The 18,201-nt window shown below is 36.2% G+C and overlaps 1 protein-coding gene across 2 annotated transcripts in view; it reads left to right on the forward strand.

The window, feature by feature from the left end:
* Positions 1-12,710, forward strand: part of ODF2L (outer dense fiber of sperm tails 2 like) — a 35,009-nt gene extending 22,299 nt beyond the window's left edge. Inside the window, exons 11-17 of one of the 2 annotated variants that reach the window (XM_008690640.2) lie at positions 1,428-1,538; positions 2,904-3,008; positions 5,006-5,164; positions 6,502-6,587; positions 6,670-6,832; positions 9,801-9,926; positions 12,201-12,710. In XM_008690640.2, the coding sequence (XP_008688862.1) occupies positions 1,428-1,538; positions 2,904-3,008; positions 5,006-5,164; positions 6,502-6,587; positions 6,670-6,832; positions 9,801-9,926; positions 12,201-12,329 (879 nt within the window). In that variant the 3' untranslated portion in view covers positions 12,330-12,710. The remainder of the gene's footprint in view (positions 1-1,427; positions 1,539-2,903; positions 3,009-5,005; positions 5,165-6,501; positions 6,588-6,669; positions 6,833-9,800; positions 9,927-12,200) is intronic. The other variant, XM_040627082.1, reaches the window with a different exon arrangement.
* Positions 12,711-18,201: the final 5,491 nt, after the last annotated feature.

An 18,201-nucleotide genomic window follows, 5' to 3' on the forward strand; every position in this document is an offset into this window, starting at 1 on the left:
AGAATTCTGGGGCGCCTGGGTGGTGCAGTCATTAAGCGTCTGCCTTGGGCTCAGGGCGTGATCCCGGAGTTCCGGGATCGAGCCCCACATCAGGCTTCTCCGCTGGGAGCCTGCTTCTTCCTCTCCCACTCCCCCTGCTTGTGTTCCCTCTCTCGCTGGCTGTCTCTGTCAAATAAATAAATAAAATCTTTTAAAAAAAAATTTTAACAGAATTCTGTGCATCTTATAAGTAGAAGCGCTGACTGCCTGCAAACCAGACTATCTTTTCAAGGATGTTTGTTTAGTGAGCCTCCTTGGAAGATAGCCATGTTTTTTTTTTTACCAAAGGGTAGACATGCTTACTGCCTGTTATGAGAGATCTGGGTTCCCTAAACTCGGGGTTGCTTCTCTGTAGTGCATCCCCCTGCGTGTGTGGGTGTATCTGGGCCTCACTGAGTCACCCTGGGGGAGCCGGGGCTTAGGAGACCAATGCAGATCTGACGTCTGGCTACTGCTCTTGCTGTAATCAAGTTTTGTGTTTTGACCCAGGAGTCTCACGTCTTCTGCTAGCATTCAGGAAACTGTTCCAGGCTAACTTGTCAACTTAGAGGGTAAAATCCCAAACCCTTACAGTACTTGATATCTTCTTTTGATTTTATACTTAGTAGGGGTTTTGCTATCCTAAGATCAAAATTTTAGCTGGATCTTCTGTGAAAATTTTTAAAACTTTATTTTTAAAATATAAATTAATATAAAAAATATTGTTGGGTGGAGGCAAGTAGTTCATCTATTTTCTTTCTAATAGTTAAATAGTTGTCTTATTACCATTATTTAGTGATCCATATTTTCCTCATTGATATTTAAAAATTCAACCTTTATCATATACTAAATATAATTTTAGTGTATTTTTCTGTTGCTGTTCCATTGACCTCTATATTTTTATGTTGGAATCTTAAAAATTTTAATTCTTTATACATCTTAATATCTAATAAGTACTGAGATTCTCTACCTTAATATTCCTTTCAGAATTATATTAGTCTTTCCCATTTATTTTTCCATATGAGTTTTAAAATTAATTTTGTCATATTCCTCCTCCTCCCAACTATTATACTTTTGGTTGAAATTGCACTTAAAGTGTTAGCTATTTGGAAGAAACTGATATGTCAATAGTATCGAGTCTTCCCGTCTAAGATCATGGTCTTTCTGTTTCCCAAGTCTTTCTTTGTCAGGAAATTTTAAAAGTTTTAAAAATATATGTCTTACATAATCTTATTATAGTTATTAATGAGTATTACTGGCTTTCGAAAATTCTTAAATTTAAGTAGTAATTATATGCAATAAATATGATTATTAACCTTTTGATAAATGAGTTATATTTTTATAATCCTAGCACTGGAGTATAAATGATTCTAATGATTTATAAAATCTATTTATATTTTCCTTGCTAGACTACTCTTGATGCTTTGAAGGACGAGGTTGTTTCTGTTGAAAATGAACTTTTAGAATTGCAAGAAATAGAAAAACAACAGAAAACCCTTACTGAAGTATATAAAACTCAGGTGATTATTGCACTGATTTTAATGTTAAATTCTGTAGGCAATTTAAAACACTGTATTTTTTTGTGATCTAAATAAGCAGAATTGAAGAAAGAGCTATTATTTTGTGATAGAATATATGTCCCATATGTTTCTTCAGGTCCCACATATTTTTATAAGTAGATGATTTCTGCTGATTCCTGATTCAAACATTGACTGTGTATGTATTGGCTACTCCTAAAAGTAGATCTAAAGTTAATTATGTAGATGTAATGTAAATCTTATGTATAATCATGTTAAACTTAGTTATATTGTCATCTTATATATTTATTGGTATTGATTTAGAGTAATGACTCCCTTCTAGGGTCATTAAAACTCAGTACTCCCTCTTTCCCGATAAATAAAATGCTGATTTACTCACATGAAAGACCTGGAAAAGAATTTTGAAAATATGTATGGAATAGAGCTGTGTTTGATGGCAATTTATAGAAAACCTTATGTTTTGGAAACCTAGTATTCAAGAAAAACTTTATGAGAAAGATGGGACTTACGCAGGTCCTTAATGATGGTAACAAACTGGTCAATAAAGAGCTGGGTTTTACTGGAAGAGAGAGCATTTGAATTAAAGAATAATGAATTAAAGGTAAAAAAGGAGCGCATTCTGTCAATAAGTAGGAAGGAAGTTCATCTGGATGTTTCGATGGGAAGATGCAGTCAAGACATCCAGTAGGAATCCTGCAGTCATGCAGAGCTTGCCAGAGGTAGGACTGAGGCTGTGGTGGACTGTGGGCCTGTTACTGAGAATGTCAGCTGGGTCCTCCAGCGGGGTGTTTGCGTTTAATCCCTCAGCAGAATAATGTGCATGTTCTAGGCTCTGGGCTTTGTGGAAACGCCTCAGATTTTTTTTTTTTTTTTTTTTTGAGCGTTGTTTTGTTTAAATATAAAGTAATTGGTATGGGAGCTAGTTTGGAACAGAGGTTGATTTTTTTTTTTAAACAAAAATTTAATTTATTTTGTTGTAATAAATCTGACTTTTCCCAAATCTGCACGTGGACATACATGTCAGCATATTTCAGTTACTCCTTAGTCTTCAGATTCTTTTTTTTTTTTTTTTTGATTCTTTAAAATGACATTGACCTGCAAATAAAGATCTCTCTAATATTCAGGCTCAAGGGGAGAGTCGAGAATTATTGATGGGAAAAGACAGGTAAATCATAAAAGAATTGTGGATTGGAGTAGAGCACTGATTCTTATATTAAAGTAGGAGTAACAGATAAAGATACTGAGGGTGTTGATAGGGAAATAATGATTTGTTTAAAAATACGAATTCATGTGTTTTTTAATTTACATTATGGTTTTAATAAAATGTTACTCATAATTTATTTTCAGGTACAAAAGTTGCAAGAAGCAGCTGAAATGGTGAAAAGCAGATGTGAAAATTTGCTACGTGAAAATAACCTAATTACAAAAAACAAAAATAAAAAATTAGAGAAGGTGAGTTTGATGTTTTAAGCAATAAAATAATATTTATATGTTTTATACTTTAAAATATTATACTATTCTTTCATTGTGGTCATTTTCTCTAGTTTTGACCTAGGAATTATCTGTTTTAAATCTCTGTAGGAGTTTGTTTTCTAAGGAGGTAATGTTTCTTCCAGGCTTGAAATGTTTGTTTGTATGAATGTTTTTTTTACTTTTTCCTAATATTTGGAAAATAGAATAAATGTTTGATTTTTCTAATACAAGAGCAGACTCATATATCTCAAAAAACTGGTTATCACTTATCACTGGCTCCATCAGCCATAAGTATGCAAACTTGAATATCTCTCATTTTTAATCCCACCTTTTTGTTTTTGATACTAAATCTTTTGTGTCTAAAAGGCAAAGTAAAAATTCTCTGCTAAATGCTTTTTGGAAGAAAAGTAATATTTAAAAAAACAGCATCATTTCCCTTTTATCAGCCCATTGCAACAGAATGAGGGGAAGGCCAGTGTTGGCAAGTGATGATGTTTTTGTGAATATTTTTAACTTTTTAAATGAAACCGCATCCCTCTTTGGGTCTTCTCATGTTGTTTTGGTAAGGAAGCGGTGAAAGTCGTAGGACACTGACTGCCGGCAGGAGAGGTCATGGGATGTTACCAGTCACTTCCAACTGAGTGTAATAAGGTGACTGTCTCTGGGTTGCCCCCACATCTTGGGATTGAGAAGTCTGAGTGAGGCACAGTGTGAAGAAGAGGTCAGCCAGAGCAGGCATTCTGCTGGTTAAACAGAGATAAAGATAGCCCACCAAACATGCAACTTACTACTTTCTTAGAATTACTTTTCATCTATTTTTAGCAGCATGTCTAGCATTGCATGTGTCCTGGTGTGTCTCTCTCACGAGATGTACCACCGCAAAGGTCTTCTCTTTTGCTAGGCAGCAATGTAAATAAAAGTCTATTAAAAAACCTGTTCAGGAGGCCGATGGGGCAGAAGCCTGTGATTTTCAGATGCCGTGAGTCACAATGTCTTCTAACTGGTATTAAACCAGAAAAGTCATTTTTTAAGACGGAATTTTTCCTTTTCCACTGTTAAGTCTCCTGGTTTTCTCCTGGGCCCTTAGATGTTTGGGGACCCAGAGGTATGCTTTGTTTTCGTTTTATCTTTTGTGATTCAGAATGCCAGACGTGCACAGTAGCTCTAAGTGTTCCCTGTCTCAGGGAAAGACTCTGGCTCTTGTATTTTCCTCCCTATAAACATTCTAAATGCCATATGTTTGGTTATTTTTTCTTAATTAATTATGTAAGCATTTCTTAGGGTTGCTTCTTGTCACATCTCCACAAAAGTGCCGCGGTGAGGTACTGCAGTGGCCAAAGGGGTGAATGTAGATAAAATTAGAGAAACTTGCTCATAGTATTAGTGATGAAATGACAGTCTACTGAGGACTGGTGATATGAGCTATCTTGACATAATGCACAGTAAACCCCACCAATCTGGACTCAGGTGAGTGTAGGAAGGCTGTTCTAATTGAAATATTAATTACAAGATTGAATGACAAAGTGACAATTACTTTAGCCTGATGGGTGGGCAGTAGCAAATGACCATACCAGCTTTACTAGTAATAACTATGCTTGAAGGTAAATGACAAGATTCAAAAAGTTTGCTTTCCTAAGTAGGTTAAATGTTCTCCCTATAGGCTAATATAACTGTATGCATTTACTCAACAAACTTTTTTTAAAACTATTTTTAAAATTTTAATTCTAATGGTTTTATTAGTCACTCAACAAACTTTTTGAAAACCAAAGTACAGCCCACTTTTGAGGTAGGTGTTCTTGTTAGCAGAGTCTAACTTAATTTTTATTCATATGTATTTGGTTGAATCTTTTCGTTTGTTTAAAACCATTATTCCTAAAATACTTATTACATTATGAGCATATGTAGTATTTAAGATAGTAAAAACATTAATGCTTAATGTGTGACCTTGCACTTATTTCCCTAATGCTACAACTCAGATGAGAGGCCAGATGGAGTCTCATCTGCAGGAGTTAGAGCGCGTGCGCGATTCGTTGACGGCGGCGGAACGGAGGCTTCACGAGTGTCAGGAGAGGCTGCAGCACTCCAAGGGGAAATGTGCGGACCAGGCGCACACTGTTAGGGAGCTTCAGGGCCAGGTGTCCCGCCGGCTTTCTGCTTTCTACTAGCTATGTTAAAGGGAACTTTGGAATGATTTCACCAGTCGAGGGCACTCATGTCAGGGGTTGATTTTTTTTTTTTTTTTTTTTTACTCCCATCTCCATCAGTTCATCAGTTTATTGCAGATACTGTAATATTCTGCACGCTATTCTTTTAGTATTTTATCGTGAAAAATTGGTAACTAAAATTGCTCATTTTAGTTTATTCATACAAATCTATATTTAGGTATTTCAGAACATGGTAATAGTATGAGAGGAGCTATGCTATGTTTACATATATATTTTTTGGCATCAGGATATGCTAAAGCACTATAATCTACCTTACAAAAATTGCAATTTATTTTAATTAGAATTATGAATCAAGTTCATTTGGATTATTCTTAATTATTTTTTTGCCAACATATACTTTTGTACTCTATCAGAACAGAGATCATGGGTGCCCAGTTAGTCACCACATAGCCACCTCCTAATTCGATGCCTAGCATAGAGTTAGTGCTTAATAAATATTTCTTTATTTTTTTCAAAGATGCATGTGCAAGGAGGTAGCAAGTGTTTTGCTTATTTGCAAAACAATTTTAGGAACAATTCCCTGTCTACCAAATGTAATCTGGATTTTAATTTTGAAATGCATCCTGTTTTTAAAAGGCATGCAAACAAAATTTTGCTAAATTTAAATTTCTGAGAAGAGATTTTTTTAGGAAAATGTCAAATCTGTGAAGATAACCTAAATTATTAATTAAATTATGAGAAATTTTATTTTCAAAGCTTCTTAAGATAAGTGTAAGTTTTGAAACAATGGGAAGAATATTCTGTCTTGGTATCAGCAAATTGTCTTTGGTTGATTTGCTTGTTTTGTTTCTCACAAATATGGTTTTTACTTGTAGTTACAACTTCATAGATAGTCAATTATCAATCACTATCTTTAGGTAAAACAAGAAATTGTAAGAGTACCTAAATACCCGACAATAGGAGATTAATACTGTTTAGTCTTCAAATTTACTTAATAAAATAAACGTTAATAAAATAAATGTCCTTTTGCAAGAAAGCATTGTTCAGAATGTATTAATTGCCATCTTTCAAATAAATCTTTAGTAGGTGATTTTTCATGAGGCAGTTAGTGTTTTTAAAATTAACCAGGAACTTAAGAGCTTGTGTCTTAACAATGTAATATTTCTTTATGTCTCTCTGTGTAGGAGTAATAATAATATTTGTATCTTCTTGTTTTTTATGATTATTCTAACAACATAGTATATAGATTTCTTTGGAAGTTGGTTATAAAGAAAATAACCAAGAAAACTTTATTTTTCCCCTTTTAGGTTGATGCAAATCATAATCTTCTGAGAAAGCTTTCTCTGGAAGAGGAAAATTATCTTATTCAGTTGAAGTGTGAAAACCTGAAACAGTAAGTATTAAATTGACTTAAAATTGGTGTTACATTTTTCTCTACACACTATAATTTTAAAATATATGTTTTCTGTAAAAAGAAAATTAGAACAGATGGATGCAGAAAATAAAGAGCTTGAGAAGAAGCTGGCAAACCAAGAAGAATGTCTTAAGCGTAGCAATCTTAAGTTTAAAGAGAAATCTGCAGAATATATGGCATTGGCCAGACAGCTGGAAGCTGCTTTAGAAGAAGGAAGACAAAAGGTACAGATGGCCTTTATTTAGAAACTTTTTAATTAGTTTACCAAAGAGTCGTCTTTTTAAACAGACAATATCTCATCTTACCAAACCTACAGTTATTGTTTTTATCCTGATGACAGGGTAAAGAGAGCAATTACATTTTTGTTTTTTACCTACTTTTCCCTTTTGGAGCAAAACAGCTGTATTCCTGGTGCAGTTACTTCAGTAGGTAAATGATGATGTGGCGGGGTAAAGGGCAGAGATGGAAGACTTGGAAGGAGCTCCCCCCTCCTTTTTTAAAATTTATTTATTTATTTATTTAAATAAAACCAAAGCAATTGTGCAAATTGTTGGGCATTTTGGTTTTGATCAGGATCTGGTGAGCTGTAGAGCTCAACTCCCTTTTCTTTTGGCCAATATTGCTACATAAGTACATTTAAGAATTAAATTCCAGTTAAATCCATTTGGTTAACATTTAATACACATCTCACTGTGTGTCAGGCACTCGGCTAGTATTTGAGGTACAAAGATGAATAAGACTTTGTTAGTTCACAAGCTCCTCAGCAGTTTCCTTGGTGTTATGGGAAACCTGTACGCAGAGGGCAGGGAGAAATGGTAGAAAGAGGCAAACCACTCCAGGTTGGAAGGTGACAGGTTTAATAAGCAAGGGAACACAAGACTTGTCTTGGATGGCCACAAGATGAGTAGATTTCTACACCTGACAGAATCTTAAAAGTTTATATAGAGGGCCTTAACTAGGTTCAGTCATGTACCCAGTCCGAATAGCCTTAACACCACATTCCTTTCTCAAGGCTCTTTACTTGGAGTGGCTTCTGGGAGCAGGGGAGGAAAGCGGAACACGGATCTAAAGGACAGGGGAGAGGGTAGGGAGCTTCCAGTTGCCCAGGTCTAGCTCGTGGGTCACCTGAAGGTCACGTCTTTTCGATGACCTCCTCCAACAGACCTGGCCTCAGCTCTCAGGACACTTGTAGTCCAGTGAGAAGATAATATGTGAACAGACAAATGTCATGCAGCCTGTTGATGCGACAACAGAGGGAGGGTACAAGGTACACCGGAGGACACTGTTAGTTTAACGTGGGGGTGATGGGAAATGACACAGGAGAACAGGTTAATTTATCAAATGACTTGAAAATGTAATCTTGAAAGGACTTAAGGTGGGCTCTGGAGTCCCAACAGGAGCTGGATTTGAATTCTGGCTCTGACACATTACACCCTGACCCAGAGTGAATCATTTCTCTAAACTCTAGTTTCTTAGTGAAATGGGGATGATGAGTTTCCTCATCACACTGAATGATGCCAAAGAGCGATTGTCTATACCATGATGACTCTCAGATGTATATTTACACCCCAGACTTCTCTCTCTCCTGAAATCTAGGCTAAGATATTTTGCTACTTACTTGACATCTCCACTTAACATAAGCATTTCAAACTTAACATATCCAATACCTAAATTCTGGATCTTTCCCTCTAAACTCTCTTCCACCCATGTCTTTCTCAAGCATGTTAATGGCAGTTCCACAATAGATAAAACCTGATATCCCTGAAGTGTCACTCTTTTATCACAAGTGTCATATACATATATATGAATATATATATATATATATATATATATATATATATATATATATATATATATATATATGGGAAATCAATTTAAATTTACTTTGAAAGATACATCCTCGAATAAAAGCTAAGTAGTAAAATGTATTGTCAGTGATAGAAATGTAATCCAGATTTCTCAGCTCCATCAGCCTTTGGGAGGAAAAGAAATGACTTCATCCTGGGTTCAGCCTAAGTGGACTTTGGAAACTCTAGGTGTTCTCAGATTCCTTCTCAGAAGTGTTGAGAGTCCCCAGAGATGTGTCTGCCTTCTTCTCTGTCCCGCTGCACTGGAATGTGGGGCTGTCTCTAGTTCCTGCCAGGTGAGGAGTGCCATCACTGCCTCATCACCGTTGTCCACACTGATGACACTGTCAAAGTCTCTTTCCCCTACAGCTTCAGATCCTGCTAGCATCCCTCACACACAACTGCCCTTGGAATTTGTGCAAAAGAAGTCTTTGTCAATGACTTTATAATAATTCAGAACTGAGTTTATAGAAGCATGAGTAGAGGACAGTCCTTCCCACCAGCTCCTTGCTCCTCAACTAGTCCTCGCCTCAACTTTTACTCTGGTGTGTGGCTCCAACCCAGCATTCTTGCACATAGGCTCCCACATATCTGAGTCGTTGGATGAACATAGCTAAGCTAGACTTTCTGCTAAAATAAGCAATCATAGAAATAAGAAAACTCAAATTCAGACCACTTTGGAAGTGAATAAATGAAAAACCAGTCTCTTTTGTATGTGTGAGTGAAGTGTATTCATCCCCTGCCCCAATCTCATTCAGTCTACTGTCCTCACTGAATGAGAACTTGCTGTGTTCCAGCCCGCCTCTGGACACCAAGGTGAATATAAATACAGTACAACATGACAGCTGGTCTCAGCAGGTTATAAAAATACAGTATTGGGGGCGCCTGGGTGGCACAGCAGTTAAGCATCTGCCTTCGGCTCAGGGCGTGATCCCGGCGTTATGGGATCGAGCCCCACATCAGGCTCCTCCGCTATGAACCTGCTTCTTCCTCTCCCACTCCCCCTGCTTATGTTCCCTCTCTTGCTGGCTGTCTCTATCTCTGTCGAATAAATAGATAAATAAAATCTTTAAAAAAAAAATACAGTATTGGGCAAAACACTTACCTAAGTCACAGAGGAGTGCAAATACGTATACTTCTTCCGTCTCAGGCTAATTTTGCAGATACTTTTACTGCAAAGAGAAGTAAACATACTTATGCTATATGTGTTTCCTCAGGATAGAACATCTTTAAACAATTTGTAATTAAACTGTTCAGAAAAAGAGGTACAGTATAACTATGTCAAGACTTTAGATCATACTTTAAAGAAAGCATAGTTATTTTACTCTTTTAATGAAAATTACAGGTTTCTGAAGAAATAGAGAAAATGTCGTCTAGAGAGAGGGCTTTACAGATTAAAATATTAGGTCTGGAAACTGAACTTAGAAAGAAAAATGAAGAACAAAATCAACTTGTTTGCAAAATGAACAGCGTAAGTATTAGTATGGCTTAATGTATTTTCATAAAAAATAAATTAGCGTTTAACATTCTTACCATGTAGTTAAAGTGTGAAGTGAGGGGAATCAGGACTCTTGCTTTACTGGTAATATTAAGAATAACAAATAACATAAACCATAAACATTTAAATGTCATGATAATGCCATAGAATTATTACCCTGCATCCTTGGTAGCTCCTACCACATTTTCCCAAAGTCTCATCAGGCCCTTTCCTGCATATTACTTTCACACAACAGCTGCTTAATGAAAGTTACAGATACAATCTACTCAGGAATTTCTGGTACAAATTTTTCATTTTTTTTAAGATACACAATTTAAACTATTTTGAGATAGACTTTGATATGTCTTGAGTAATGAATATTATACTTTAGAAAGTGATGAGTTTGTATTAAGTAAATATTCGGTGTTGTTATATCTGCATATAAGATAGGTGCTGTGGGCCACTCAGCCATGAAATGAGAATCCCAAATTGGCTGTGTTTAATTAATCTTCGGATGTCTTTTCCTAAATATTCATGAAACTAGTCAATTGGCACAAGATACTATGGAAGCTAGCACTAGTTGTGACTAAATTACTTGAAAACTGTCTATTTGATGATGTAGAAAATGATGATACTTTATCGTTTCTGGGAACTGGAGACTCCACAAGAACTATTTTTTCATTCCCAAGTGTCTAAAAAGTTGAAGACGTGAAAAGTTCAAAAGTGAAATGATTTTTGACATGTAATATTAATTTAATTTTATCACCATCAAAATTTCCATGGCAATTTAATCAGAACAAACATTTCTCACTTCTAATGTAGCATGGGTCTGCTCTTTATTCTAAATCTCTTTTATTTATACATTTATTTTTTAACTTTTTTTCTCACCATCAGAATTTCTGATACTGTAAAACATGTGTAATTAAGGCTTCTGAAAAAATAAGTAGTGAGATGAGTTGGGTTTCTCTATAACTTTCCCCGTGCTTGGTTAAATCTGCCAAAATAAATAAGTTTAATTTGTGATGTTCTATTAAATCTGATAATTTTTACAGTAGTAAAAATGTAGAATTCTAGCAAAGATTTAGACATTGCTGAGTCTGTGTGTTCTGTCCCTTCCAGGGGACAGTTCCGTGGGCAGGTCAGTATTTATTTTGTATATGTGTCTTAGCTCCAGTTGAATTGTAAGCACTCCTGAGAGCTGGTCTCATAGTCGGTTATACCCCAGTGTCTTCCACAGTGCCCTGCCCACAGTAGGCTTCTTCAGATTTTCTGCCCAAGTGCTTCCGCTGGGGCAGAGTGAATGCACAGACCCAAGCATGGCCTCACCTGCTTAACCCAGGCTGACCTGCCTGAAGCCTGAAATGTCTTTGGATCCTAAAATCTATGAACATTTTACTTTCTACCCTACAATAGAAGTGTGTTCTTATTAATATTTTCCCCTCCAAACCGTTGAATAAAATTGATGATGTTCCATAAGGGTTCACTGTATTCATTCTATGACTCTGTGTAGCCCAGCCTAGCACATTGCTTCATACCTAACTCCACTGCCCCCAAGGGGCATCAGTCAGTTTCAGAAGGTATCAGGTGTCATTGACTACCAGATAGGAAGGAAATGAAAGATTTCTCTTCTTAAGGTGCCTGCATTTCAGTTGGAAGCTAGATAATACTTGCAGTCTATCTGTCTGGAGTATTTTCAGTAAACAGATCTACTTGAGAATTTATATGCAACTGAATATTTTTAAAAAATATATTGGGCTTTTAATTTTTCCCTCAAATAAAGAACACCTATAATATTCAGAGTTCTTATTTTTAAAGGATTCGAAAAATAAAATGTTCACATTATCAAAACTAGAATTCTGTCACTTTTTAAGGCAGCAAAAGTCTTACGATATAAAATATGAAAATGGCAAAAACTGGTATTAAAATAAGTCATGTTAAATGTAATGAAAAATCGTTATGAGAGTTTTAAATGAAATCTATTATGTTAATCATGTTAAATATGTAATCATTTGAGGCTGACTGTGTATTACAACAAACTATATCACAGTAGAGATCAACCATGTATGTACTTTAGTTATGCTGGATTTTAAAGAAAAGTGAGCTCTAAGATAAGTTGTTGGCACATATCAGATGTTAGAATTCTCTCTCTTAAATAATTAAAAGTCAGTATTTAATTATTGTATATATAAATTTTACATTATGACACCACCCTTTGATATGAATGTCATTATTGATTTTCCTTCTTTCTTTCTTCCTTTCTTTCTTTAGCAAGCACAACACCAGGAAGTATGTTTGAAGGAAATACAACATAGTCTTGAAAAGTCAGAGAATCAGAATGAGAGTATTAAGAATTATTTACAGTTTCTTAAAACTTCTTATGTAACAATGTTTGGATAAATGGTTGGATTTATTTTCTATAAGCAATAGGATTTTACTCTAAGTCTGAAACATGATTAGGTACAAAAATAATAATAAATATACTTTAATTTATGGGTGGTAGTAGTAGAGTTTTTATGTAGCTTTCTTAAATACAATTTATTATCCAATTGCAACTTTAAGATACAGATGTTAGTGTTCCTTTTTGCTGGATAATTTTCATTTAGCTCTGGTTTATACCTATTTAAATTATATTGATTTTTAGAATGGTTTTCACACAAAAGAAGCCAGAATCATTTTTTTGTGACTGTAGCCATCATTTAAGTGAATTTGTAATAAATCTAGGCCAGTTATGAGCCAAATACATGATTTTGAATAACATATATAATTGTTTTACTTTGTGGTAAGATAGATATATATATAATCAAGAAAAATATTCTGGGTATTAATTGTTAATAGTATAATTACATACTTTCTAAAGATACCAAATGTCAAATTAATACTGTTTCAAGTATGATACCATTATAATTTCTGTGAGGCTCTTAATATAGCATTTTAAATCATAGCTATTAAATGCCAACGGATGGTGACAGATGAAAATATGTTGGCATTCATTGTTTCTTTATAAAGAATGGGCATTTGGGCTCTCCTGTGAATTCACAGTCTCTTTTCTATTTCATTTTTTATCAGTGATTGTCTGGTATTGTCACTGTAGACATTCTAAAGCCCCTGAGTTAAAGATTAAAGGGGAACAACTTTCCCCACCCCTTTTCATAGCCAGCTCCCTTGGGATGATCAAAGTAAGCGCTTTAATACCGAGAAGTCGTAGGATAAGGTCTTTATTATTGCAGTGATGTAGAAGAGAAACCAAAAACTTATTCCCCCCAGTCTCCTACCCGATGCGCCAAGGCAGAATTCTCTAAAAGGGGATTGATGTTGTCAACGAGGAATCAGGTAGTAGTAGCTCGTCTCAGACAATGGCTTGAGAGCTCTTTATTCAAAGGGCACTCGGGTCTCAAAAGATCATTCAGAGAAGCAAATTGTGTCCTACATGTTTCAGCCTATGAACAGAGCTATCTCCGCAAGATGTTTTATCCTCTTCTCTGACCAGAAATGGGATCCTGCTTTTCTCTGGTCCCCCTCACTCCCAGGACTGCTGTAGGGTCTACTGGAGCTCCTTGTCAGTGACCCAACTGCTTACTAGTATTTTTCTTAAAATAGCGTAATACGGTAATTTCAGGAACTGGCCACATTATTTGCCCAACAACTGCTAACAATATTAGTGTTGCCTTTTTTTTTTTTTTAATCATAATACTTTTACTAAAACACATACTTGACCCTTGTAGTCCTGTCTTCACCTCCTAAGGCAAAGAGAGATTTAAGAAATACTCTGATGAAAGGAAACTGAGGTTCTTGAGTATTGCTCACTGGGCTGAGCTCTTGAAGGGCAGAACTGTACCTTATTCATATTTCTGTTCCAGCCACTACACAATAGCTGGTACGTAGTAGATGCTCAGCTGATGTTTGGGGATAGATGGATGGATGTTTGAAGAGAAAGGTATTCATATTCCTGTTTCACATATGAAAAAAATGTAAGCATAGAAGGATTAACTACTATGGCTATGGTATAAAACTCTTAAATTTTAAGTTGACGTTTGAACTCAACTCTTCTGATTCTAAAATTAAAGTTCTATGTACAGTGCTGTTTTTCTGTGCAAGCAGTGGCAGCAGCAACGACATTGCTTTTATTTACTGAGGACTTGCTATGTGCCAGACAAAGCTCCCTGCGTGGGACATGTACCCACTCATTTAATCTTTACACTTAATAGCACTTAATAGGTGCTATTAATTCTATTTATGTTTCAGGAAAGCAAAACACAGAAAGGTTTCATGCCTAAGGCCACAGAGCTAGCAAGTGGCAGGCATCCAGAGTCTCTGCTCTTGACTATGATCATACTACCTTCGTAGACATTTCATAAAGGTAAAGGTTTCGTGTAACAATCATGCATTTACCTCATCTATGAATATTTTCTTTTTATTATACTTCTAATTTTTGCCAAGGTGGTTTGTGCCTATGCATTAAGAATTAGTCCCTGCAGTTTGAGATAGACTGTGGAAGGAAATGACTACCACGGAGTCCCTGAGGTTGGTACTCAGGTGCTAGTGACAAAGGACAACAGGAAGTGTGTCAGACCCTAGAAGAACTTAGCATGAAATACAGACATTGGGCTCTTCTGGTGTGTGAACCAAACTCAGCATCAGGGAGGCCCAGAGTCAGTGCCCTGGTGTCCCTGAGCAGTGTCCCTACTCCAGCTCTCCACTATCCCAGAAAGCTCTTGCCCCGCGGTGCTGACAGCCTGGCAGGGTTTTCTCTATCCTTGATATTCAGGGCCTCAAGACTTTCTTGAGTCCTAAAAGTTTTTTTTTTTCCTTTATTTATGCAATTATTACCTCTCCACATGTTCCTCTCCTCCTCCTTGTTTTGTCTCCTGGATATGATCTCCATACAACTTGCCTTTTCCCTCAGGGTCTGTCACAGGGTATCTTGTGAGGTATTTCCACCTGATTTTTATGACCACTAATGTGGTTTTCAAGGGCAGTCATTCTCTTTCTGTTGGATACTGAATTTCTAATTAAGAAATCATGTTTTTTAGTTCCTGAAAGTATTGGGTTTTGTTTTTTTGTTTTTAGGGCTGTAATTCCATTATATTTTCATTAAAATTCTCATCTGTTTCTTCCATTGGTTCTACTATAGTAGGAATCTCGAGTTTCTCTTCTGCTGGCCATCTTTCTTTCCAAACCCCATATAAGTTTTAATTTTCCTTGCTTTCTCATGGTTGTGGTTCCCTCAATACCTGCCAGCAGCCCGCCCTGCACATTTCTTGGGCAGTAGCAAACCAGGTGGTGAAAGGTGGATGGCTTTGGTTCTCATGGCCCGAGACCTGCTACCCTCAGCTGAAGGGCTGTGAAAAACCATTCTGCTCCCAGACATTTTCAGTCATGAGCGTCCATTCTTCTCAACTACCAAGACTGGAGGCACTTCACTCCACTGAAAAGCCCACTTCAAGGTGTCCTGGGGTCAGTAAGTTTGTTGCAGCGAACAACAAGTGAAAGTCCCCTATGGAGGGGAAGCACAGGCAGTGCTGTCTGTACCTAGAATACCGTGCAGCAACTTAAAGAATGAATCCAATCTATATCTGCTGGCTTGAGATTTGTTCATGATTTTTATTTTTATAAAATTTTTAATCTTAAGAGTCACAGAATTATGTATTTGGTATGATTCATCTTTTGTAATCAAAACAAGCGTCTCTTTGTGAATAAGTTTACAATGTTGGTATAAGCACAGAGAAAGGTGTTGAGAGGCCTACATGCCTTGGTAGGGATGGAGGAAATAGTATTTATTCCACTTATTCCAATGAGATTACATTACTTTCAATTATTTGCTAATCAGATAATAAAAAATTTTAAAGGTTGGAGGACAGGCATATTAGGGAGTGGAAGAGTAGGACTGGTGAGAAGTTATGGCCTGAGAATGAAATATTGGAACTGTATTTTCACAGGGGGAATAGTCAGGGACAAGGATAAAGCGAGAAGTCTGCTTGAGGTGGAGTGGAGGTCACTGGAGCGCAGGATGCCATGTAACTGAGAAGGCGTGGATGTTGAAGCCATCTAGGATGTGGAAGGAATTGGAGTAGAGCTAAAGAGCAAGCATCCTGTTTAAATGTGGGCAGATGAGTAGGTCACTGTGCTAACGGATGAAAGTTTTAAAACTCTACCACTGGTTTCTGATGGCATTTAGAATAAAATCCAAAATCCTCAGCATGACCCATAAAGCCTTACATGTTCTGGCCCTCAGGTCCATGGCCTCACGGCTCTGCCCACTTCCTCACCCTCTCCTACCGCTTTCCTCCTCATTCACCATGCCCAGTTGCACATGGTTTCCCTGAAAACCAAATTCCTTCCTTCCTACCTTCCTTTTGAAATACTCTTTGGCCTGACTAAAGATCCTTCTCATTCTTTCATAACGCTTCTTAGTCTTTCCTTTCAGAACTGGCAATTTTGTATCTGTGTGATTGTGTCACATTTGTCTCCCTAGACTCTAACGGTGGGATTTACTGTTCTGTAGCCTACATCTAACATGGTGCCTGGCACATAGCAGCCACTAAGTACATATTTGTTGGATGGATAGGTAGATGGAGGGATGGTGATACTGCCATTAGTTCTGAGCTTCAAAGTAGGGTGAGGGGAGTTGCCAGGAAAGGTAGGGAAGTTAAACAGTCTGGAAGAATGAGTAACGCATGCTCCTGCTGACTGCAGGGGAAGCAGTTCCTGGGTGAGGTGATGGGTTTCCTTTCAGGCGGAGGTGGAGTCTGAAGAGATTCAGGGTGTGTGTGTGTGGGAGGGGGGGACCTTGTCTATAATCAGATGTGTGTCCCAGAGGCTACAGTGAAAAATGGGAGGGAATTGGCATTGGGAGTGAGTCAGGAAAGTGGAATGGGTTACTTCAGGTGGTTTTAAGAGGAATTTCTTTTTTTCTTGTCTAAGCATTAACAAAAATCACATGTGGTGTCTTTTCTTCTGATTCTACTCAATTGGGAAAGTTGCTTCAGTCCCAAGTATAACATTAGTGTTTTTGATTTAACATTGCAACCAGTTGTGGCACTTTCCAGTAACACTTCCACAAGAGAAAGAAAACATTAAAAATAAGTAAATAAATTTTTTTCCTTAAAATTTAAGATTTCCTTAAAATTGTAAAGTTTAGGTACATTTAAAAAATAAGTATCTTGCTTGTTCTTTCTTTGGCATGGCTTGGGGTGTGCTTAGAGGGAAAAAGAACTGTTAGGGGCCCTCTGTATCATTTGTTGTTATTCACTGAAGTTAATATTGACAACAGACTAAGCTTAAAACCAGAAAAATTAAAACTGTAGTTAGCTGTCACACATTATTTTAAATAAATATTTTAATTATTAACTGTGACCCCTTTATGCAAGCTTAAAGTTTATTTTTTGCAATGTTTTTGTAAAGTAGATCTCTTTCCTATCATTTAAAAAAAAAGAGCTCAATTTTTTAAAAATAAGTGAATAGAAAGAGCATCTGAATCTAATATGGTAAGGCATATGTAAATGATCATTAAAAAATGGCAATTTCATTTTCATAATTAATGGTAACTAAAACTTCTTGAATGCCACCTGAATACTATCTAAAACTTTTTTATATTTAAAAGATTTTGTTTTACTCGTACAGATGAGCACAGTTAATTCTTTAAAACTTCATAAGTTTTCATTTCCATGCCAGAAGTGTCACTTGGTTTTTACTGTTTTGAACTTGTCTTACTTGAGAGTTCTATTTTAGCCTTTTTGATAGTGTTCATAAAATTGAAATTAGAAATAAGAATTTTAATTTTAAATGAGTTGACTCCTATTAAAATACCAAGCCTAACACTTGAGAATATGGTAGGCAAAAGATTTCTTTACTCTCTTTTTCCTGCCCAACATATAAACAGGTGTTACACATTAATAAAATATGAATGTCCATGGATAAAAACAGACAAGTCATAAGAGAAGAATTACCAATGGCTAACAAATATGTTTGTAAGATGTTCAGATTTAGTAGTAAAGAAGTGTAAGTGAATCTCTCTTCTTTCCCTGTAGTAATTTTAAAGAGGTAATTCCTAGTTTTGAAAAGAGGTAAAATGAGAATTCTCACACACTACTAATGGGACTTACTGTCCCATTTATCTCTGCATATACAGTAACATATTAATTATTGCTCCACAGTTGGATAGTTGCGTTGTTTTCATGTGTTCTCTGTTACAAACTTTTCTGCAGTGGGTATCATACTACATCTAATTATGACTTTAGGATAAATGCCTCGATGTAAATTATAGTATCAA

Source organism: Ursus maritimus, unplaced genomic scaffold, assembly GCF_017311325.1.
Source record: "Ursus maritimus isolate PB19 unplaced genomic scaffold, ASM1731132v1 scaffold_12, whole genome shotgun sequence".
NCBI lineage: Eukaryota > Metazoa > Chordata > Mammalia > Carnivora > Ursidae > Ursus > Ursus maritimus.